The sequence below is a fragment of the Delphinus delphis genome, chromosome 1 (assembly GCF_949987515.2).
Source record: "Delphinus delphis chromosome 1, mDelDel1.2, whole genome shotgun sequence".
NCBI lineage: Eukaryota > Metazoa > Chordata > Mammalia > Artiodactyla > Delphinidae > Delphinus > Delphinus delphis.
In genome coordinates this window covers 5,540,010-5,562,586 of record NC_082683.1, presented here as the reverse complement: position 1 = coordinate 5,562,586, position 22,577 = coordinate 5,540,010, and the positions used below count along the sequence as shown (strand labels likewise).

Sequence of the window (22,577 nt, the reverse complement as noted above, 5' to 3'; positions counted from 1 at the left end):
AGCAAGACGGCCCTGGCCTTAGCATCCCTGCGAAGTGAGTGCCTGGGCACCCTCGAAGTTTAGAGCTGGGTGAGGGTGCCGAGCGACTGGCTAGATCTGGGCTCCTGACACAGGTGGCAGGCAGGCTTCTTCCCAGCAGAGAAGGGGAGAGGGCGAAGGGTACCATGCCAGCCGGTGGGGGCGGTGCTATGAGGAGAGAGGAAGGACGGGGGACAAGATGCTACCTCCGGCTGGAGAACCCAGGAGGGTCGGCCCCTGCTGCTGGACTGGGTGGGGGTGGATGGCGGGGAGGGAGCGGCCGGCAGAGCCGCTGGGGCCTCAACAGAGGCCTCTCCGAGCAACCACGTTGGGCTCCAAAGGGCCCAGCTGGTGGCATTTGCGCATTTCCCAAATCGAATTGAATTTGAGCTGCTTTTGTTTCTGGGTAGCTGGAAGCATCCAGAGCTTCTGGAAAAGCGGGGCTGCCGCTCCCTCTGCGAGGCGCCCGGGCCATCTTTCCTTTCTCGTTCCCATGCCGCCCTCGCGTGGCGAGCTGCTGAACTGACTTTCTCCGAGGTACAGTTTAGGGATCTGCAGGCCGGTGCCCGGATACAGGACGGAGAGCGCCAGGCCTGCCAAGAGCCCCTGGCCAGTGCCCGCAGGTCCCAGCGGCTGGAAGGAGGGCCTGGACCCGCCCAGGGATGTGCACTCAGCTCACAGGTTGAGTCCCGGGATGAAAAGCTCCTCCTGCCGAAGGACACGGGCACCGGGGTGCCTCAGAGCACCCTGAGGAAGGACCAGATCTCCAAGGTCGGAGGACTTGGAGGGCCTTGAGGCCACCCCTGCTCAGCCACGTACAGATCAGGACACTGAGGCCCAGGAGGCAGGCCTGAGAGGCAGTGCCCCGACTCCCAGCTCTGACCTCCTTGAACCCCAGTCCCAGGCCTCCCTCCCAGCCCCTCGGAATTGCTTTCTTAATCCCCGTGGGGAGCCAGCTGCTGGGCTGAGCTGACCTTTCACCCCAGGGGATGGGGTCACAGCGAGCCACACCAAGAGGAAACTGAGGCAGTCTTCTGGAGTCTTGGGGGTCCGTGGTGGTAGGGGGAGTCCCTGGAGGTGGGTGGAAGAGGCAGGGCTGCTGGAGCTCTTCGCTCAGTCCTGACAACCCAGTGAGGAAAGCCCTCGTATTGCCCCCGTCTTAGAGACAGGAAAGGCAGCGACCTTTGCCCAAAGTCACCACCGGCTAGTAAAGTGGGGGGCAGGATTTGAATCCACACTGTCCAGCCCCAGCCCCGTGCCCCTCGCCACGTAGGGCAGTCACCTCTGGACACCTGAGCTGTGATGAGCCTGCTGCCCGAGGACACCGTGCACGGGCAGAGCAGCTCGCACACCTGCTGTATCTCTGGAATGCTCCTGTCCCAAGGGGGGCCACTACCTGGGCTGATGTGGCATCTGAGAGCTGGGGGCGTTCATACACAGTGAGTAGCCTCTTTGCCACGGCCGAGGCAGGAGGACACGTGAAGGAGCACAGTGGGCCGTGAGTTGTGATGGCCACAGAGTAATAACCAATAACCTAACAATAAACTATTGATTACTTACTACGGGCCAAAGACTTTACCAAGAAGCAAGTACTATTATCACCCCCACTTGACAGGTGAGCAAACTGAGTCACAGGGAGGGAAAATCACAGCAGAGGCAGGACTGACACCCAGGGGTGCCCCCTGAGACATGCCCTCCACCCTGGGCCTCAGTGTCCCCTGCACCAGGGCCCGGGGGAGACTGGGAAGCCGACACGGGCTCTCAGACATGCTGCACTTCTCAGGGAACCCCGTGAACCCTGTCCCAACTCGGGCATCGTCCTGGGAGCCCCTGCCAGCACCTGGGGCTGGAACGTGCATGGGTTTAGCCAGCATTCCTGCTCTGCCCATGTCAGAAGACCTTCTGCGTGGTTTGCATCGCTGCCTTGAGGTACCCCATGGGCTTCAGGGTCTCTCAGGAGCACCCTTCCCTTGGTGTCTTGGGCAGCAGCCCCTGCGCTCATGTCTAGGGAAGGTGGCAGTGGAGCCACGGGAGCCGTGGGCAGCCACCTCCCAGGGGAGAAAGTGCTGATCGGGGCCCCCATATGCTGCTCTCCAAACACCCGGCAGGCGCACTGGGAGGGGTCAGGGGGTCGTGTCCTATTGGGCAGCAGGAGGTTAGGGAACACTTGGGCCACTCTGTCCCCTTCCTACGCCATTCTACTTCGGAGGAAAAGCAAAGGTTCCTTCCTTAAGCACCTGGGCCACCGTGGCAAGACCTGGGTCGTCCTGCGGTCCCGGGCTTTGGAGCAGGGATTCTCAACGTCAGATCTCAGCCCCCCCGGAAGTGAGACAGACTGTGGGGTGGGGGGATGGCTTTGATTTTGTAGAGGCTGATATACCACCAAAATCTCACAGATGACTCTTTGGAAGCTGGACCCTCCCTCTCAATTTGATGGGAATTTGTTTTTGCTTTGTTTTGCGAAACAAATCCAAAGCAATGGATACAGATGGTCTATAGTGGTGATTTCCAAAATTTTTTCCAGCAGCCCTAGGATGCTTTTTTAAAAAAAAAAAAGGCAAAGCAAAACATAGGTGGAATCTTAAGACATCGGCCAGGTGACAGCGGTGACAGCAAACATTGCTCTGGCAGAGTTGGGAGGGCCACCTGGCCTCCCAGGAGACCCCTGATTTTAAAGCTACTTGCTCCTGTGAGGACTGAGAACACCAGAGAGAGCGGGGGTATTTCGGGCACCATGGGGACAGAGGGAGGGGACAACTGCATGGTCCAGAGCTTCGAGGGAAGGGCAGCCACACGCAAACGAGCATCCCTTGCTGGGTGCTGGCGGTGGGCAGGTGAGGCTGGTGCGGGAGGCTACGGCAGTGACAGCTTACCTCCGGGTAAGACCACTCTGGGGAGTAGTCGGTCACCATGAACACCCGTCCGCTCTGCTGCAGCATCCCCAGGGTGCCCGGGGCCGAGGCGGCCGAGACTACCTCGGCAACGTGCATGTAGGCCATGGTGCTGGCCCCGCCCTCGGCGCTGCTCAGCTGCAGGCTGCCCTGCTGGGGGCTGCAGCAGGGGAGGCACATCTCTGCCTGGGTGAAGGGGGCACGGGCCCCGTCCTCTGACTGCGAGAGCGCCGCGCCATCCCCCGACACCAGCTGGTGCCCGTAGATGGCGCTGCCGCCCCCCTCCACGGAGATGAAGTCGTTGATCAGGTCGGAGAACTGGTTGCCGAAGGAGATGTCGAAGTGGTCCAGGCTGAGCTCCATGTTGGAGGCGTTGCCCAGGCCGGGCTGGGCCACGGGGTAGAGTCCCTGCACCACGTTGCCCGGGAGGAGGGGGACGCCGCCGGCGCTGCGGATTACCCCTGTGGGCTCGGGTTGCAGGTAGTGCTCGGAGCTGCAGGCCTGCAGCTCCCCGGACTTGATCAGGCCCTCGCCCCCTTCGGCCACCTGCGAGGTCTCCATGGTGACCTCCCCTTCCGCCGCCATGGCCTGGAAATTGGCCTGAAACTGCATGAGGTGGAGGGAAGACGTGGACTCAATCCGTGTCTCCACGTGGCCGCTGCAGGAGCTGGTCTGTGACGACGCCTCCGTCTTCACCGTGGGCATCACAAAGGTGCCCCCAGAGTCACCCAGGCTGCTGTGGGCGTTCTGCTCAATGGGGAGGGGCTTGCTGGCGTCCTGCAGGAAGAAGCTCGGGGAAGGGGTCTGGTGGACGTGGGGGCCCGTCTGGCTGAAGCTGGACGTGTAGTCCTTGTTGGAGTCTATTGCACTGAAGTCCATCTGCTCCAGGGTGGTGCTGGGGCTCAGGCCGCCGCCCGACGGCAGGAGGCTGGAGCCGGCGCTCAGGGTGAGGGAGCTGGAAGCCGCGGCCGCCGCGGAGGAGGAGTAGGCCTCCTTGGCCATCTGCTGCTCGAAGGAAGTGTCCTCGGTCTTAATCTCCTTGGTCAGGACGGTGGTGAAGCCGAAACCCCTCTCCACTGGTGGCGAGTGCCGGACGTCGGCGCTGACCATCTCAGCTTTCAGGCCTCCGCCCCCGTACGTCTGGCCTTGCTTTGGGTTATTGAGGAAACAGTCGGGGTCAAAGTTCATGGTGGTTTCTGGAATCTTCCGGCCCCCGTCGAGGGTGGTGGAGAGGACGAGCTCTTCGGACACGTTGGTGGGCAGCATGGACAGGCTCTCCGAGCTGCCCGTGGTAGGGAAGGCGAACTTGTGGCCGTCGGAACTCACGGCCAGGACGAGGCCCTGAGAGGCGTCGGGCGACAGGAGGTGTTGGTTGGGGCCTGCGGTGGGGGACATGGTGTACACGGCCTCGTTGGTGACCTCGGACATGAACACCGTGGCGCTCTGGGACAAGCTCCCCATCACGGAGGCCACCGCCATGCTGGACACGCCCGTGACCACGGGGCTGTCCGCCATGTCCGGGTCGCTGTTGAGCCCGCTGCTGATGGAAACGGGGGAGCTCTGGGTGGTGTCGGGGACCTCCACCTGGTTGGTGGAGGAGACCTCTGTGCTGTTCTGGTGCAGCAGTACCGGCTTGGCCACCTTGCCGTTCCTCTTCTCGCGGCTCAAACCCTTGCCGTGGCTGTGCTCGTGCTTGCCCTCGGATACGTCGTTGTGCTGCACCTCCGCGTGGCCCCCGTAACCCCCCGTCCGCGGCTCCACCTTCGGCGAGATGATGCGGTGTTTGGCACAGTTACACTTGTGGTGCACGCTGCTGCCCGCTCCTGCGGAGATCAGAAGCGCAACACGCGCGCACGCACACGCACACACGTGCACACACACACACACACACACACGCAGAGTGTCAGCGCTAGGACTGCAGTGGGCCCCGTCCCTGAGCGCTGGGGTCCGGCAGAGCCCAGCCTGGGAGTCCAGGCTGGCCCTGGCCCCTCGGGGCTGCCGTGGGACGGACACTCAGGGACTCAGGCCATCTTACCCCACCCCGGGTTCTCAGGTGCCCTGTGTAACCACCGTCTGGACTGGGGGGCTTTGTCCCCGATGCTCCTTTCAAATAGTAATTGAAGAGCCCCAGTGCATAGGAGGCGGGGAAGGAGAGGCTGGGGAGAATGCCGTCCTCCAGGAAAATCCTTCCCACCTTCCGAGGCGTACTCACTCACTGGAATGGCTCAGTCTGGGATGGTGGCCGGGGCCTTCTCCCCTCCCCTGAAACTTTTCATGCCTGTTCAGGCCACAGTGTCCCAGGAAGCCCCTCTGGGACTGAAAGCCGGTGGTTGATGGTAGGGGGCTGGGGGTGCGGTGGGTGGAGGGCAATGTACTCTCCCTGGACTAGCTCTTAGGCCCCAGGACCAAAGAGGGTTCTAGACTTTATTCCAGAGGCAGAAAGGTATTTGGGGCCACCCCCACCCCCACTCCATTTAGCTAGCCCGGGCCTATCCTTGGCTCCTCGTGGGATGAAATCCTTCTGAAGACCTGAGCAAGGACCCAGCCCTAAACCCCAGTTCAGTGGCAGAGAAGAAAGAACCTCAGGCTCTGAGCGTTTCTCAGCAACTTGCACTCGGGGCTCTGCCCCCAGGCCTCCACTCCTGTGTGATTGTCATTCCATCTGATAAGGGTGACTCTGCTTTTGATAAAAGGGTGAATTCTCCCCTGATCCAGTTACAGACTCACCAAGATCCCTAAGTATGTGAAGACTTCGCGGAGAAGTGACGTGACCCTCTAATGGCAATAGCTAATTAAGGCCGCTAGGGAGTGAAGGACCACATTTCCAAGAGCAAATACCATCATCGGAAACACAGACACATCAGGACAGAGGATGGGGGCCGCTTTACATTCTTGCAGGAGACAGAGGTGGAAGCAGGAGGTTTAGCTTGAGTGGTCGCACTGACTCAGGGCTGATCTCCCAGAAAAGCCTGTGTCGGCCCGGGGACCCGGGCTCCTGCTGCTGCTGCCTGAGATCCCAGGGCCCGGAGGGCACCTGCCACGGGTGGATGTGGACAGAGACCCAACCCTGTGCACTCCTGACTCTGCTGCCCACGTTCCTAGAGGGCGCGCCTCTCCGGAAACTGCTCTCTCCTGCCCAAAGTGGGCTGCCCTCCAGCCGCGCCAGCCCCTCTGGGCAGGACGAGGGAGAGTTGCCCTGGGTGCTGTGCTGTGGCCTGGCTCCTGGCTGACCCCTCTCCCCTTGTGGTCATCACACCCGCTGCCTGGCAGCGCCCCCTCTGCCCACGTGCCCGCTGGGGGCGACCCCGCTCACCCAGGCTGCCAGTGCAGAGGCAGTTGTGGGTCCGCGGCTGTGGCTTGGTCTGGTGGCTGTCAAGGATCTGCTGTACCAGCTGCTCCACCGAGAAGCCCGAGCTGCTGTTCCCGTTGCTGCAGGTCCACTTGATGCCGTGGACTGTGGGGAGAGAGGCGGGGCGGTCAGAGGTCACGGCTGTGGGGGGAATCCTGCGAGGGCCGGGACCTGGGCCCACCCTGAGCGCGGCCCCCTCTCTGCTGGGATGCTGGCTCCAGGCACCATGAAGGGATGGCCGTAAGAAGTGGCAGAGAGAGGAGGGTAGAGAAGGGAGGGCCAGGCTGCCCCACCAGACCCCGCCCCCTGGACCTCTGTGCGCCCCCTCTGCCTCCCGTCCTCCTTTCCTGTGGCGCATGGCGTGGGGGGGGGGGGCAGTAGACGGCCCAGGGAGTTGCTTTTTTTTTTTTTTTTCCGCAAAGACCAAGTACATCGGGTGGCTCTTCCAGGGGTCCTGGAGTGGAGGGGACAGAGAGCGAGGATGGGGAAGGAGAGGTGCCGGAGGCTGAGGGACCTCCCCAGACCGCAGGTCGTGGAGATGTGGAGACGTGGTGGAGGCTGGGGAGAATGGCTCCCATCCCGGAGGGGGAGAGTGGGGAGGGGGAGCGCTTCAGACTCCTGCTCTCATCAGACTTCCCGGCCTCGAGGGATGGCAGATTGGGCACAGCGGGTGCCCCCCGATGGCCCGCCACCCGGACGGCCGCCCTGGGGTTCTGGCTCCACCCTCCTCAACCCTGGAGCCCTGCTGTCCCTGGTGTCAGAGTGGGGGACCCAGCATGACTGAGGGCGGGCTCCCCCCCTGCCTGCCTGGGTGTGTGGACTGAGTTTCACGCCCGCTGTATTCTCTCAGCTGGAGAAGACCTGGCTGAGAGGTGGGGGGCTGAGCCTGGGGGGCCTCTCTGGTGGCTCTGGGGGGCCGGGTCCAGAGGCAGTGAGTCCATAGCCCCGGGGCTGGAGCTGGTGCCTGGGGCTTCAGGAGTGACCCAGGTCCCTATGAAGGGGGTGGACGGTGGGAGCTGGTGTTCTGAGAGGGGGAGCAGGGCATCAGGGCACAGGGTCAGGTTAGAGAGAGGCCAGGGGCTTTGCCAGCGCAAGAACAATTTGCTTTCTCCTGATCTCACGTGGACTCCATGGGAAGAACTGTCACAGCTCGCAGAGCCTGCCTTTGCTCTCTGAGGGGCACAAGGAGACACACAGGGAGAGTCTATGCAGCGGGTAGGAGCTGGGCTGGATTCAGATGTGGATTGGAGTCCAGGTTTTGTTCTGTACTTGCTGTGTGAATTTGGCCAAGTCACTAAACCTCTCTGAGCCTCAGTTTCCTCACCTGCAAAATGGGAATACAAGAGTATCCGCCTCACAGGGTGGCCCGGAGGAAACACAGTCTCCTGCCTGGCACTCCGTGTGGACCCCGCCAAGAGTAGCTGTTGTCATAACCGTTAATGTTGATGATGGCAACGATGGCGACACACAGCACGCGATGCCGGCCTTGCCCTGGTAGCTTGGCCGATGCTTTGGGAACAGGCCCGGGAAAGGCAGCTGCTTGCTGTGACCTCCACAGGAGGCTCAGCCTTGGAACGCTGCAGGGAGAGCTCCATGGCGCCGTCCGTCTCCTGCCTCAGCTCCTTGTGTGCTCCTGCGCTTTCATGTAGAACTTCAGTGGTTTTTCAAAGAAAACCCCGGTGTGAGGGTCGTGATCTGCTGGGAACCCCCTGAGGCTGCCGCTTCTCTTCTCCTCTCCATGCACCTCCCAGGTGTTCGCCCAGGATCCTCGCCTCCACTCCATTCTGATGAGGCTCTGGCCCCTCGGGAGGTCTTCCTGGCTCTGCCGCTCATTTCTTCAAAAGCGCTGGGGCCCCAGCCCTGCTCCTGGAGGTCCCGAATTCTGGCGGGTCATTGAGAGGGGATGGTGGCTGAGTGGCTTCTGCCTCGAGCTAGCTCCGCTGCCCAGGGGTTGGGTGTTTGCACCCACCTTTCTGCAGGTGGATGGCGCCGCCCCTTGGGATCCCTCGGGGAAATCTCCGGCAGCCCCAGGAAGCTTGCACTCCCGCTGGCTCAGGCAGCTGGAAGGGACAGCCCAAGCCAGGGGTTTGCAAACCTCATCATAGCTGCGGAGCACTTTTCGCAAATAAACCTCTACCTGGAAATCCAATATGGAAAACAGATCACAGCAGAAGGGGCCTGGCCCAGGCAGGACTTAGGGGTCAGGGCGTGTCCTCACACCTGGGCCCCCCTTAGCTGAGGACCTTTTCCAGAATCCTCATTTTATAGATGAGAAAACAGAGGCTGAGGGTGGGGGCCAGAGGGTAGGACCCAAACCGCTGTACACAGATGTCCTGTCCCAGCCCAGGGGCTCCGGAGGGGCGCCCAGACTTCTCTTTAAAGCTCTGCGGAAGTGCCTCGCATGCAGTCAGGATGGCACACACAGGGCTCTGTCTTAGGCCAAGTCTTTAGGTTCTGCAAGTGTGAGACCAGAAGCTTCCAGAGCTCATCACGGGCGCTTCTACATGTGCAGGACTTGGAGCAGGGCTCCTTGCAAAGCCAGACCAGGTGTCCTCAGGGAACCCTCTCCCGGCCCACCCGAGTCTGAACTTGAATCCCTGGAGACGTGAGCTAGGCTCAGGCAGCCCCACCTCTGGCTTCTGGCTGCAGGACCCCACCCCACCCAAAGGTCTGGGGTGCTGGCGTTGGGTGGGCTCGCTAACCCCCGGACTGCCCGTCGCCTCTGCTGGAATGTTCTGGCATTTTGGACCAGGCCTCCCCAGTGCTGACAACTGCCGCTCAGACCAGCCTCCTCCAGCCCCCGTGCGGGCGCCGCTCCTGCGTTCTTCCTGCTTCTTGTTCGTCTCCTCATGTTGTGAAGGTTATAAAATGAAAACCCAGTGAAGGGTGACAGATTGCAAGCAGAGAATTTCTGGATACTTAATGCAAATTACCTACTGTCTTAGCGCATCCAATATGCAAATTGCCTCCCTCCCCCTCTGGTGGGGGAGGGGAGAGGAGCCCCCTCCTCGGAGGTGGTGAGCTGTTAGTACCGAATATCAAATACTATCAAGACGGCTTTTAACATGTCACGCTCCGCTTCCCGACACGTAATGAATCAATGGGAAAGGAGATTTCTATTGGGAAAAGCGTGCTTTATGGAAGGAAGGTTGATACACACGCACGCTGGCCCCCTCCCCCTCCACTGCCTCTCCTCCTTCGTAAAAGCAGCTAAAGGGAAACCCATTGAAGGTACAGTTGGTGAAAGGTAAGGTCATGAACTGGGGCGGAGGGCACAGAAGGAGAAAAGGGAATAGCCCCCGCCCAAATCACCTCTTTGTGGCTCTGGGCCACCTCATCCCCTCTGCTCTCTGAGTCTCGGGGGAGGGCTCCTCATTCCCAGGCCACAGTGGGCCGCCTGGGGGTGGGGGTGGCCTGAGTGTTTCCTGCCGAATCCCTGGCCGGGGAGCCTCTAAGTCTCCCCATGCAGGAGGTCTGGACGGTGCTCCCGGGCTGCTCAGGTGATGGAGGGGGGCCTGCCTTGTGTGCCCAGGAAGGCCGGGGCAAGGAAGGTACCAGAGAGGGAGAAGGCGGGCGTGGGTGACTCCTCACAGGCCTGCACAGGACAGGAGTGGCCAGAGGGCCACACTGGCCAGAGGAAAGTGGGGTGCTGCAGGGTACTTCTGCGGCTCCGCCCATAGTTCTGCTGCTGCCCAGGGACCCCGCACCTGGGCCCGACACTGGCTCTGCCAGGCGGAGTGCAGCAGGCCCCGTGGGAGGACTGGTCTGCAAGCCGACGGTGCTGACGTGGCCTGAGCATGACACTCACCCTGACGACCTCCCAGAGCTGGGCAGCCGGGCTAACACTAGTCTGAATAATCAAAAGGAAATCAGTGACAACAGAATGGGGCCACGCTTTGGAGAGCATCTTCTGATGAGCAATTCACCCAAGAGGCAGCCAGCCACTGGGAAGAGTGTAACAGAGATCTGGAGGAAGGGGCTGGGGAAGGTATGGGGGTGAATCCTCTACCCCCACCCCTGCCTGGGGCCAGCTACCAGCTAAGGGCCACTTGGCTCATGCCTGCTCCATCCCAGCCTTGTGGGGGGTTGTAGGTGGAGAGCTTTGGCCAGGTAGGCCAGGTTGAGCTGCCCTGTCACTCTGTTATGGACAGAATTGTGTACCCCCCCAAAATTCTTAGGTTGAAACCCTAACCTCCAATTTGAGTATATTTGGAGATAGGGCCTTTTGGAAGATAATTAAGGTTAAATGAGGTCCTAAGGGTGGGTCCTTATCCAACAGAACTGGTGTCCTTATAAGAAGAGGAAGAGACACCAGGGGCGAGCGCACAGAGGAAAGGTCATGTGAGGACACAGCGAGAAGGTGGCCGTCTGCAAGCCAAGGGGAGAGGCCTCAACAGAAACCACCCCTGCCCACACCTTGATCTTGAACTTCCAGCCTCCAGAACTGTGAGAAGTAAATGCCTACGGTTTAAGCTGCCCCATCTGTGGTGTTCTGTTATGGGAGCCCCAGCTGGCATCAGGGTTCAGGCCTGAGCCCTACATGCCCCTGGGAGAGACCCACCCTGCCCTTGTGCAGCACACGTTGGGTGTGTATGTTTGGGGGCACTGAGATCTTTCCAGAGTGCCTCCTTTTGAAACCGAGCAGGACCCTGTGGGGCTCCTGGGCACAGAAACCTTTCTGTCCCCCATTTCTCGTTTGTAGGGAGCAGACTCCAGACTCCATGGCCTTCCCTGGGTTCCAAAGGGCAGATCTGAACAGTTGCTAAACAAGGGAGGAACAGCCAAGCAACCACCTGAGGCGAGATTAGAGGAACCAGAGAAGCTCATCAAGAGACCACCTGAGACCAGATTGGAGGGGTGCAGCCCCTGCACACACCCTAATCTTATCAGCAACCCCACGCTTGAACTATTGCTATAAAACTCCTCGTCAAATCCTCCCGTGTTGGGACACGGAGTTTTTCGGAGCAGGAGCCCGCCGTGCCCCCCTCTGCCTGGCGAAGCAATAAAGCTGTTCTTTTCTGTTTCTGAGATTCTGTTCGGCGCCGGTGCACAGAGGCTGAGCTTTGGCACCACTTTCGCTGCCCCTTTAAATCTTACCCTTCCATCCAGCACATGCCTGCTCAAGCCTCACCTCCCCCTGGAGGCCCTCCCGGTTGCTCTAGCTCTCCACCCCACTGGAGCCGGAGTCTGACTCATGGGGACAGGATGTTATCGAGGGGACCTTCTCTAGCCCCCATGCTTCGAACCATGCCTGGCACATAGCAGATGCTCAGCGAAGACTGGTGGAGTGAATAAACGAATGGGTGGTTTCTCAGTCACTCAACCCCTCTCCAGCACTGCTCCCGTTTTGTTTCATCCATTCATTAATTCCCCCAATGAACTGTAAGCAGAGCTCATATCTCAATAATAATAACAAAATTAATATTTACTGAACCGACACTACCTGCTAGGCATTGTGCTACGTTCTTTATATGTTGACTCCATTATAAAAAGAAATAAATCACGATAATATCTACCCTTGACTACCCTTGAGTATCTACTGTGGACAGGGCACTGGGCAGTGGTTCTCCAAGGGTGGTCCCAGCTGCCGTGAAATCACCTGGAAATATGTTAGAAATGCACATTGCCAGGCCCCATCCCGCCCTGTGATGAATCAGAAACTCTGGGGAGGAGGCCCAGATCTGTGTCCTACCCTCCAGGGGAATCGACGCTGGCTCAAATTTGAGACCCATTGGTCTAGAGATTACATCTCTCATCTCTCAATGATCCTTTGAGGCCGAATTATTGTCCCGTTTCATTAATGTGACAACCAAGACTCAGGAAAGTTGTGGAACCTGCCCAAGGTCACTCAGCAGATAAGTGGGGGTGGGGAGGGGTTGCCGTTTCCACTGAGCCAACTGCCTCGGATGGGTCTTCCCAGGCTGCATCCCTCCTGGACCGAGGAATGGCCGGACGGTTAATCACGGGCTGGGGAGGGAGGGCTACTCCCATCAGAAGGCCGAGATTCTTTCTACTCACTTCACTTCCTAGAGAGAGGGATGCCGCGCTTTCCTGGGGGCTGGTGAGTGTGCAGGAAACCCAGACCCCCTGGGGCTAGGCCAGGTTCTGTCCCCCAGCCCGCCGCCCACCCAGCTGTCTCCTGCCCTGACTACGGAGGGTGCCGGCTGCCTCTGAAGGGCCAGGTGGGCAGCCAGGCCGGAATGTGCGGCCACCCAGACCAGAGCAGAGGAAGCTTGCCTTGGGCCTCCCGAGGGTAGGGCAGGAAGTGAGAGGCAGGGCCTGCTGTGCACCTGCTCTTGGAGGAGAAGAAGCGAGAGAGGGAGGCCCGTGGGAGAACATCTCAGCATCTGAACCTGGGCCGCTGGGGTTCCCGGAGGGGTCCCCGGTCTCGTTCACTGAAGCCCACCGGGGGAAGTTATGGGAAATTTCTATGAAAGACAGTAAGCCCAAAGCAAGACTCTTCCCAGAGAACGTGGGGATCGTGGGAGCAGTGTTTGGCTCCTTGCCTGGATTTCTAGTCATTGGAGGTCGGATGGGGTGCGTAGGGGACACCGAGTCACAGATGGGGCTGGGATGTGTGTGGGGGGCCCAGAGGCGGTCTTCTTGGTTGTCCTCTGAAGCCTCAAATGCTTCCCGAGGTGGCTGCCCCAGGCAGTGATAGAATTCTCCTGAAGGGCAGGGAGAACCTCTGAGCTCAGTGCCTGGCTAGCGGTACAGGAGGGACGGGCTGAGATTCAAGAACATCCGGAGCCTGTCGGGGCGGGGGCGGGGGGGGACTTCCCTATCCATCCAGTGGTTAAGACTTTGCACTTCCACTGCAGGGGGCATGGGTTTGATCCCTGGTGGGGGAACTAAGATCCCGCATGCTGCGTGGCAAAATAAATAAGTAAATAAATAAATAAAATGTTAAAAAATGCAAAACAAAACAGAGCCTGTGGGAGACAGGCCAGCAGGACCACGCTGGCCAGGGGTCAGGGGCCCCAGTGGCCGCAGCTCTTTTCCTCACATGCGTGTGATCTTGGGAAGATCTTTGATTCCTCTTGGCCTCCGTTTCCTCATCTGTAAAATGGGTGCCTCCCACGGGTTCACCTGATGACACATCTCTGTTCCCCAAGGGACTTCAAAGACACAAGTGGGTCCCACACCCCGGATTCCGATTCAGTGGCGTCCGCAGGAGATCTGAGTCAGGACAGGGTTGAGGGTCCCGAGTGAGAGGACCCTTTCTGCTCTGAAACGTCATGCCTGGAACACTTTGGAAAGGAATTAGACGGTCAGAAAGGCCTACTCTGGGAGGCCCCACACGCTGAGGCAGCCCCAGGAGCTGGTGAGAGCAAGCTGCCTGCCCTCCTAGTCTCTGTGGGGCTGTAATTTCTGGAAGGATATAGGCACATCGGCTGGCGCTTGGGTCACCACGGTAACAGCACAGGTGGCCCCTGCCGGGATAGACATTTGGCTTTCTTTACACAGGAAGAGGTTTCTTGGTGCTGTGTCGAGCAGGTGACAAGTGGCATGTTGGTGACAAAGAAAATCCCCCCACCTCCCGACAGAGGCTTTTGGGGGGCCTTTCTCTTGGCCCCCAGCAGCCTGCACTCATCCCGTGCTCCCACCCGGGGACTCAACTCTCTGTAAAGACCTACACAGAGGTGACTGTTTAACTGCTGTCCAGACAGGTCCCCTTGGAGACGGAAACGGGCACTGTGATAATCTGTCTGGACAATGGTGTCACCTGGACGCTCCCAGGCAACCCGGTCCTGTGGTCACCCTACAGAGGAGCCACGTGAGAGAGGCAGGCAGGAGAGGGGCCGCCAGACGCCTCTCCAGGAGTGAACGAGCCTGTTTGGATGTCCCCCAGTTGTTGACACTAGAAGGCTGTCTCCATGGCAACAAGGTCAATGGGAGATGGCAGCCGCGTTGGTTTAATTTTCACTGTATTCTTGTTGACAGGAGTAAAGGCCCGGCTTCTGATTTCTTGGTTCAACTGGATAAAATTTTCATTAGATTTAACTTCTCATATCCAGACACCCACATATGATTCAATTTCCCCGTCTCACCCTCAGCTCCTTCTCCTACTGGTCCTGAGGACATTTTCAGAAATCTCATTTCGAGGAGTGTGGAGGCTGAGCGGGGACAGGGTGGCGTGTGTGTGCGCGGGCACGCGGTGGCGTGTGTGTGCGCGGGCACGCATGGGCTGTGTCCCAAATGGGCGTGTAATTCCTGGTTCTGAATGTCAGGGGACGTGGGGCATAAGACCCCCCTTTCCATCTTTTACCAGGAGGCATCGGCTTCGTTCCAACAGTGAACAAGCCCAGGGAAAGGCAGAGGGTCTGAGGACTTCTTCCAGGTGGGAGGGACCTCGGAGGGGAGGGGTGGGGAGAAGGGCTTCCCAACTGGGAGCTGATTTGGGCCGCTTAGGCCGCACCAGCAGGAAATTCAGGCCACGTGGGGATGGAGTTCCCCGTACCTCTGCACTTGACCTCACAGGCAATCTCCTAGAAGCTCAGTGGCATAAAAAGTGGCCTGGCTGAGCGGTTCCGCACCGGCGCCGCTCACTGGGCCAAGGATGTGCATCGTGGAGCGATTTGAGTCTCGCAGAATCTCCTGATTTGCTGAGTGGCATTGTGACCGAGGCCGGGAATTCTTTGCTCTGTAGTGAGAGCGTGAGTGTGCTTGAAGTTCTCTGATTGTCTAGCAATGTTGGATGGAAGCCCAATTTGGCAGTGGGGGGGCGGGGGGAGAAAAAGCTTTAGCCATTCTCCCACATCTGGGAACCACGTGGGGTCTGAATTCTCTTCTCTTTTAGGCTTGACTGCAGCCTCTTCTCCCAGGCTCTGCCCAGGGGCAGAGGTGGCAGGAGTGACCACCTGTCCGCCAGCCCCTCCGGGCCACTAGCAGCGGGGGCAGGGGACCAGGTTTTTGGGTTCCGAAGGGTCTCCGTCTTGCTTTTGGGAGACCCTGGACTCAGATCCCTCCTCCGTGTGCCCGGAGGTGGCGCCCTAGAAAGGGGTAGCTGTCTCTCGCCTCCTACCAGAACCTTCAATTTTCAAAGAGAAGCTGAAAATCTGGAGATTAAAATGTTGGCAACAAATTCTAAGTTTAACAAAATCACCCCCCAGCATGAGCAGGGCTGTGTCAGCTCTGGGAGGTGGTCAGGCACACCCTGCCCACCAGCACAGAGGGACCCCCATCAAAGCTCCTGGAATTAGTGGACGGCGGAGCCGGAGCAGGGGATTCTGTGACAGCAGGGAGTGCACGGCGCCCAAGCGACCCTGAGGGGCAAGTAGCCAGCGAGGGACAGGAAGTCAAAATAAGTACTTCTCTTTCAGTTCTCTGATGTGGGGGACAAACCAGCTAAATAAAATTTAGCCCAAGGGAGAAAGGCACATTTGCAAAACAAGCCTGGATCCTTCCAGCAGAGCAGGAAAAGGAAGTAATCCCTATTTAAAACCAGCCTATCCTACTAAGTGAAGTCAGCCAGACAGAGAAAGACAAATATGGTATGATATTGCATATATGTGGAATCTCAAAAAAAAAAAAAAAAGGGGGGGCTTCCCTGGTGGCGCAGTGGTTAAGAGTCTGCCTGCCAATGCGGCGGACACGGGTTCGAGCCCTGGTCTGGGAAGATCCCACATGCCGCGGAGCAACTAAGCCCGTGGGCCACAACTACTGAGCCCATGTGCCTAGAGGCTGTGCTCTGCAACAAGAGAAGCCACCACAATGAGACGCCAGCGATCTGCAACGAAGAGTAGCCTCCACTCACTGTGACTGAAAAGAAAGCCCCCATGCAGCAATGAAGAACCAATGCAGCCCAAAATAAATAAATTAAAAAAAAAGGAACAAATGAACTTATTCACAAAACAGAAAGAGACTCACAGACATAGAAAACAAACTCCTGGTTACCAAAAGGGAAAGCGGGGGGAGGGATAAATTAAGAGTTTGGGACTAACATATACACACGACTACATATAAAATAGATAATCAACAAGGACCTACTGTAGAGCACAGGGAACTCTACTCAATATTTTGTAGTAACCTAGAAGGGAAAAGAATCTGACAGAAAGAATATATATGTATATATATGTATACGTTTGAATCACTGTGCTGTACACCTAAAACTAACACAACATTGTAAAGCAACTCTACCTCAGTTAAAGAAAACAGATCAGCCTTGCCTCTTCCTGCCTCTGCACTGCCTGCTCTCCCCTGCGCCAGGCTGGGCGGTGCCCGGGAGGCGTCCTAGAGAGAGTGGGAGATGTAAGGAGACCCACGCTGCCTGCTCTTCATCCCTGCAGCTCCTAACCAAAGAGACAAGCAAGAAGGACAGGGGAATCCTCCCCAGGCCCTTGTGTACTGAACCGCCTCCCTCCGTGACTCCAAATCCACCTAACACAGGCACAAGGCGGGGCAGAACCTCTGGGCCTCACGGGCTTCATCCACTGATTAACGCCTCTGCACTTAAGGAAAGAGCTGCGGTCCTGGGCCCTGGGCCCGCCACGGGGACGCAGATGGGCTTCCCTTTATGGGGCTCCAGGGTTTCTCATGACTTCAAGTCGGTAAGTGTCTGGCAAGACCCCATTATGTGATGACACTAACATCTAACCTTCAACCCGAGGAAACTTCTAGGGCTGGTACCATGTCTTAATCCAGAGTCTATGGAAAGACTTCACGGGGTCCTGAAACACCCAGAAGTGATACACCCTACTCTTTGCACAAGTTCAAGGTCAGCATTGCCTCCGGTGCCAGCCTCACTTCCACATGGATCTGAGAATCAGCTGATACTCAAAGAGGCCTGTGGCCCCAAAAAGGGGCCGACCCTGATCTCTGCAACAGGGCTCCTTGGCTGGCTTCTCGCTGGAAACTGCATTAGGCTAGGATCTCTCAAAAAGCAGGAGAATCTTGCTTGTTAAAAAATTCAGATTCCTGGGACGTCCCTGGCAGCCTAGTGGTTAGGAGTCCACGCTTTCACTGCCCTGGCCCGGGTTCAGTCCCTGGTCAGGGAACTGAGATCCCGCAAGATTCATGGCAAAAAAACAAAACAAAACAAAACAAAACATTCCTAGGTCCCTGCCTTTTATCAACCTGCCCCGGAGGTTCTGATACGGGCCACTGCTGCCGGCACTGAGCCCATGTCTGTGCCCAGGCTCTGCGAGCCTTGAAGGACTGGCAGGGGGTGGTGGGTAGCGAGAGGTGGGGGAACCACAGCTGCTCTGTCTTCCCTGAGCCCCCGTGGTGGGCGGCCTGGAGATGCACACTCTCCTCTCTGACTCCTGGTCTCTCACTCCTACCCTGAGTCTAACTCCAGAGATGGGAACACTGGAAAAGGCTGCTAATTGGGTATTTCTGGCCAGAAAGAAACCTTCCAGCCCTGGGTGACAACAGCTTCCCCTTTCCCTGGACTGATCTACCCCCCACCTTTCCCTCCCAACTCACGGTACCCCCGCGTGCAGCTCCATGGGGGCAGCAGCTATGCGACTTGCTTTGCAAGTGCCCCTCCATCACCCAGACTGAGACTTGAAGCATGCGTTCCCGGTCACGGGCTAAGCTGCCAGCCCCTCCACCTGCAACCGGCCAGGCTATGCCTGATTAGGATAGACCGCATGGGAGAGGAGGCTCCCTAGGGCCCCCTTCTGTCTGTTCCAGCCCCCCCATCCCCCTCCCAGACCCAGAATCACAGAGCAGGTTCCCGGCACCAGGTCCACGGGCAGGGGTGAGTCGTGCCCCCTGCCTGCCTGCTCCCATCCCAGCCTGGGGAGTGGGACGCCTCCGGAGAGGTCACGTCTCTGAGCCGCTCTGCTGCTGCAGGCCACCAGGTGGCGCTAGGCGACCAGGAACCGGTTTGGTGTGGGCCCCAGAAAGGAAAGCCTTTGTTGATTTTACTTCTTGATGTTCTATAATCACCAGGATGACAATCTAAGCAAAAAAGCAAAACAAATAAACACCGCCCCTCTTACTGGGTCTTTGGTCTTTGTCTGGAAAATGATGAAAAAACAACAGGCGCCTTGACATACAACCTGAGGCTTGGGTGTGGCAACAGTGAGGTCAGCAGGCAGAGGAAGGGCTGGGGGCTCTGGAGACGGAGGGACCTCACTGTTGGCTTAACCTGCGGGGTGAGTAGCTCCTGGAAGACGCCGCTGAGAACCAGTCTGTTCCTTCTGGTCTCCGCCGCATCAGCCACGTCTCAGCAAGGGGGTTCCTGTCTCCAGCCACCCTGCCTTTGCCGTCCCGGCCTCACGGAGGCACAGAGGCTGTGCTCCTCCGGAGGGCGCACGGGGAGGGGCTGACACCCTGGCTTCTGGAACACCTACAGGCTGCAGGAGCCCAGGGACCAAGGTGACTGGGAGAACTGAGGATTTCGGGGAGCTAGGGGGGCACACTTGAACCCCACACTCAACGTGGGCTCCACCACCATCAAAATGGCCCTCATCACCTTAGACTTGGCTTGGTCTTTGCCCACCTACACTCAACATAGCCTCCCTCCCCACACTGAATATGGATGGCCTCCACCCTCACTACCAACATGGCTTCCATCCCTCCCCACGCTCAACGTGGCCTCCATCCCCACTACCAACATGGCCTCCATCCCTCTCCACACTCAACATGGCCTCCCTCCCCACACTGAATATGGATGGCCTCCACCCTCACTACCAGCATGGCCTCCATCCCTCCCCACGCTCAACGTGGCCTCCCTCCCCACACTGAATATGGATGGTCTCCATCCCCACACTGAATATAGATGGGCTCCACCCTCACTACCAGCATGGCCTCCATCCCTCTCCACACTCAACATGGCCTCCATCCCCACTACCAACATGGCCTCCATCCCTCTCCACACTCAACATGGCCTCCACTCTCACTACCAACATGGCCTCCACCCCTCTCCACACTCAACATGGCCTCCATCCCTACTACCAACTTGGACTTTATCACTTCATTCTTGACATAACTTCCTGCCTCACACTCAACACGGCTTCCTCAGTATGGCCTCCACTCCCGTGTACTCAACGTGACTTCCGCCTCCCCCCACCCTCCCGTCAACATGACCTTAACCACCTCACACTCAACCTGGCCTCTACCCGCACCCATAATACGGCTCCCATGACATCTACACCTCTCCCTCCATGCGATTTCCATCACTTCGTACTCAGTGTGCCCTTTAAGCCTCAAACGTGAGGCTCACTGCAGTCACCTCAGCGCACACCTGTGTGCACCCCTGCCTGCTCTCTCCTTCTTGCTGCCCACCCAGCCTCCCTGCCTCCCGTCTGTCCCGCACGTCCCTCCAGGCCAGGGGACCAGGGAGCCTCCCGACTGCTCCGAGCCTGGGTCTCCTTGATGTCTGGGCACTTGAAGGCAGAGCCGTGTATTCTGCTCTCAGGCCGTCTGCTTCGGGCCCCTCAGCCGGTCCGGCCTCTTGGGTTTGTCTTCCTGAGGGCAGGGCCCGGGCTTTTCCCCACCTGGCAGCCTCTGCAGGGCTGGTACTGGGCTGAGCTCAGAGCAGAGGTTCTAGAAGCTTGTTCTGGTTTGGTGTTGGGGGCGCAGGAGTTCCCGAGGGGCCGTCCAGCTGGTCTTTGCCGGTGCCCCTCAGCACAGGGCTTAGCAGGGGCTGAGCCCTCAAACTCAGGAGAGAGGACCGGCCTTCTGGCTCCGACGCAGCCCCGACACCTACATACTTTGTGTCCACGATGTCGTTTGACAGCCACAGGGCCGCAGGGAAGGGCCCATGATCATCCCGCCCTGAAGGACGATGCTGCTAGGAGGGCTGGGGTGACCCGCGCTAGGCCGCTTGCTGGTCAGAGGAGGAGCTGGGACACCCCCCCCCCCCCCGCTCCCAGGGCTGTCCTTCTACCCATCCCCCCGCCCTCACTGCCACTTCACCCACTTTCAGGGGGAGGGTTAGGCACTTGCTGTGGCCCAGACAGTGCCAGTGTCCCCACCTGAGCCGGTAAGGGGACGGTGGTGGTGTGTTGAAGGGCTCTTGGAGAGAGCCTTGAGGCTGGAGGAGCTAGAAAACAGCCCTGGCCCTGCTGACTCACACGTGCGTCCCCGCGCATGTCCCTGTGGGTCGTGGGCCGTGTGTGCATGTGTGCACTGAGGTGTGCACGGACGTCGGCATGGGGGCTCCCCAGCCAGCTCTCCTGCTTTGCCCACCCAGTGCCACTGAGGCCCCGGGACCCCTGAGCAATGATAGAGGGGCTCCAGGAAGGCAGCGAGAGCAGAGCCAAGCCCAGAGGTAGCCGGTGGAGCCGCCAGTGGCCTCTGGGCCCAGGGAGGCCTGCGAGGAGGCCCAGGGCTTGCTGGGCAACGCAGGGCCACCTGGCCGGCTAGGGCGCTCCAAGCGGAGCCCCAGGGAGAGGGGGACAGCTGGGGAAGGGCTGAGAACACAGCTTAAATCTCACGCCCTCATCCCTCGCTCTGCATGGGAAAACCTCACCACCTGCTAGCCGGGAAGCGGCTGGCATCCCGTCCCCTCGTGGGCTGCGAAGGAATGCGGCAGGGCAGAAAGCCGCGGAGCTCAGAGTTGAGGGTCCGCTCCAAGGGAACTGGCTCCATCTGACTCCCTAAGGGTGGAGGGCCACCGTGGTTCGGGGCAGCCGAGGATCACTGAGCGAGTTTCCCGCCAGGCTGGCGGGACCGAGGCACAGAGCTTGTCTTGCCCATCATTCTTCCCACTCAAGGTTGACCCGGGAGGAGCGGATCCCACCTGCCCAGCCCCCACTCGCACTATGGCAGTTCGCCGGGTCCAAAGCGGGTGGTCTCTCAGACCGGCTGCGCTGGAACATACCCTGGAGTTTCCGGGATGAGATGTGCTGACCTTTAGATCATGTTCACTTGAGTTCCATAAACTCCAACCCTCAGACGGACGGGTATCCTCAGGCCTTGAGCTGAGCTGAGCAATTCTCAGCTGAGGCCTTATAGGAGGCTCCCTAGGCTGCACTTGGCTCTACTCAGCCCTGAAGGACTCACATGCAGAACCCTATTCCCCAAAGGAAGTTAGGATGGTAGTGCTTAGAAAAGACTATACTTCCCAGACTCCCTTGCCAACGAGGGGTGACCCTATGACCAAATTCTAGCCAATGATATATGAGTGGAAGCGTTGTGTGCCACTTCTGGCCCCCGTCCTTAAAGGGATGAAGTTTGCCCTCCATCTCTTCTTCCCTTCCCTCTGGTTGGAATGCAGTTATGATGGCAGGTGCTGGAGCAGCTGTCTTGGGCCACATAAAGAGGGCAACGCCCTAGGGATGGCAGAGCAACCAGCTGGAAAGAGCCTGAGCGGCTGATCTGGTCCCTGACACTGTGAGGCTGCCCCATCAACCCAGAATTTCTCTGTGAAAGAGAAATAAGCTTTAAGCCACTATTCTTTTTGTCTTCGTCACAGCGGCAGGACCCGTATTCTAAATACCACAGAAGGGACTGCAAAAGACGGGAAGCGTTGCTGGAAATAGACCGGGAATTCCTATCAGAGATCTTAATTTTTTCCCCCTTGTCTTTGCTTTTTTTTAGTCTGGAGGAGGCATCCCTCAGTTTGCAGGTTGAAGGAAAGCCCCCATAGGACTAAAGGGCACCCCAGCAAGAATCGAGGTGGGGTTCTTGGAATCCGTCTGGCTCAGAAGTTGGCGTCTGTAGGATCTCCCCACCCCATCGTCAACAGGTGAGGCGAAGGCGGGGGAGCAGAGTCTCCTTCCCCACGATGAACACAACATTTTGATTAAACCACTGACAACTCTGCTGCAGGGCAGAGAAATTTGGAAACATCAGGAAGTCAACCTGTGAAGTCTTTGAAGGAATGTGATTTATGTGAAAATGTGATGAAGCTAACGTGTTTGGCTCCAGCGCTGGGGTGGCACGCCTGATTGCGGAAGCCAATCTGATGCCTTCCTGGCTCCCAGCATACCTCTGCTTTCCCCGAACACGGGTAGCTGGTGCTCTGTGTGTGTTCCAAACCCAGTCGGCATCTAAAGCTTTTATTGGAGCCGTATTTCCCGGGCTGTGTTTCCGGGCTGTGCATGTCTAACCGGAGCTACGCACACACACACACACACACATACACACCCTGAGTGACTGCACCGCGCTGCTCTCGTGTCTGGGCACCAGGGACCCAAGTGTGATTAGCTTTATGGGGTGTTTGTTGTAGTTTTACATAATTTCCTTGAGGCACTGCAGACTTTTAAAAGGCGTTCACAGTTCCCTCCAGTTAAGCATCAGAGAAGGACCGAGGTCTGGTTTCCAGCCCCTGGAGTTCATGGCTTCATCCCCTTGCCTGCTGTGGGAGGTGGCATTCCTGTTGGACTCAGACAGGCTCCTGTGTGGGAGGGGGACTTTTCCCA

The 22,577-nt window shown here is 58.5% G+C and overlaps 1 protein-coding gene across 1 annotated transcript in view; it reads right to left on the bottom strand.

Annotated features, from left to right (window-relative positions):
- Window positions 1-22,577, bottom strand: part of CAMTA1 (calmodulin binding transcription activator 1) — an 890,922-nt gene that overhangs the window by 86,011 nt on the left and 782,334 nt on the right. The window contains exons 10-11 of the mRNA XM_060013510.1: window positions 6,223-6,363; window positions 2,892-4,732 (exon numbers count right to left, since the gene is read on the bottom strand). Coding sequence (XP_059869493.1) covers window positions 2,892-4,732; window positions 6,223-6,363 — 1,982 coding nt within the window. The remainder of the gene's footprint in view (window positions 1-2,891; window positions 4,733-6,222; window positions 6,364-22,577) is intronic.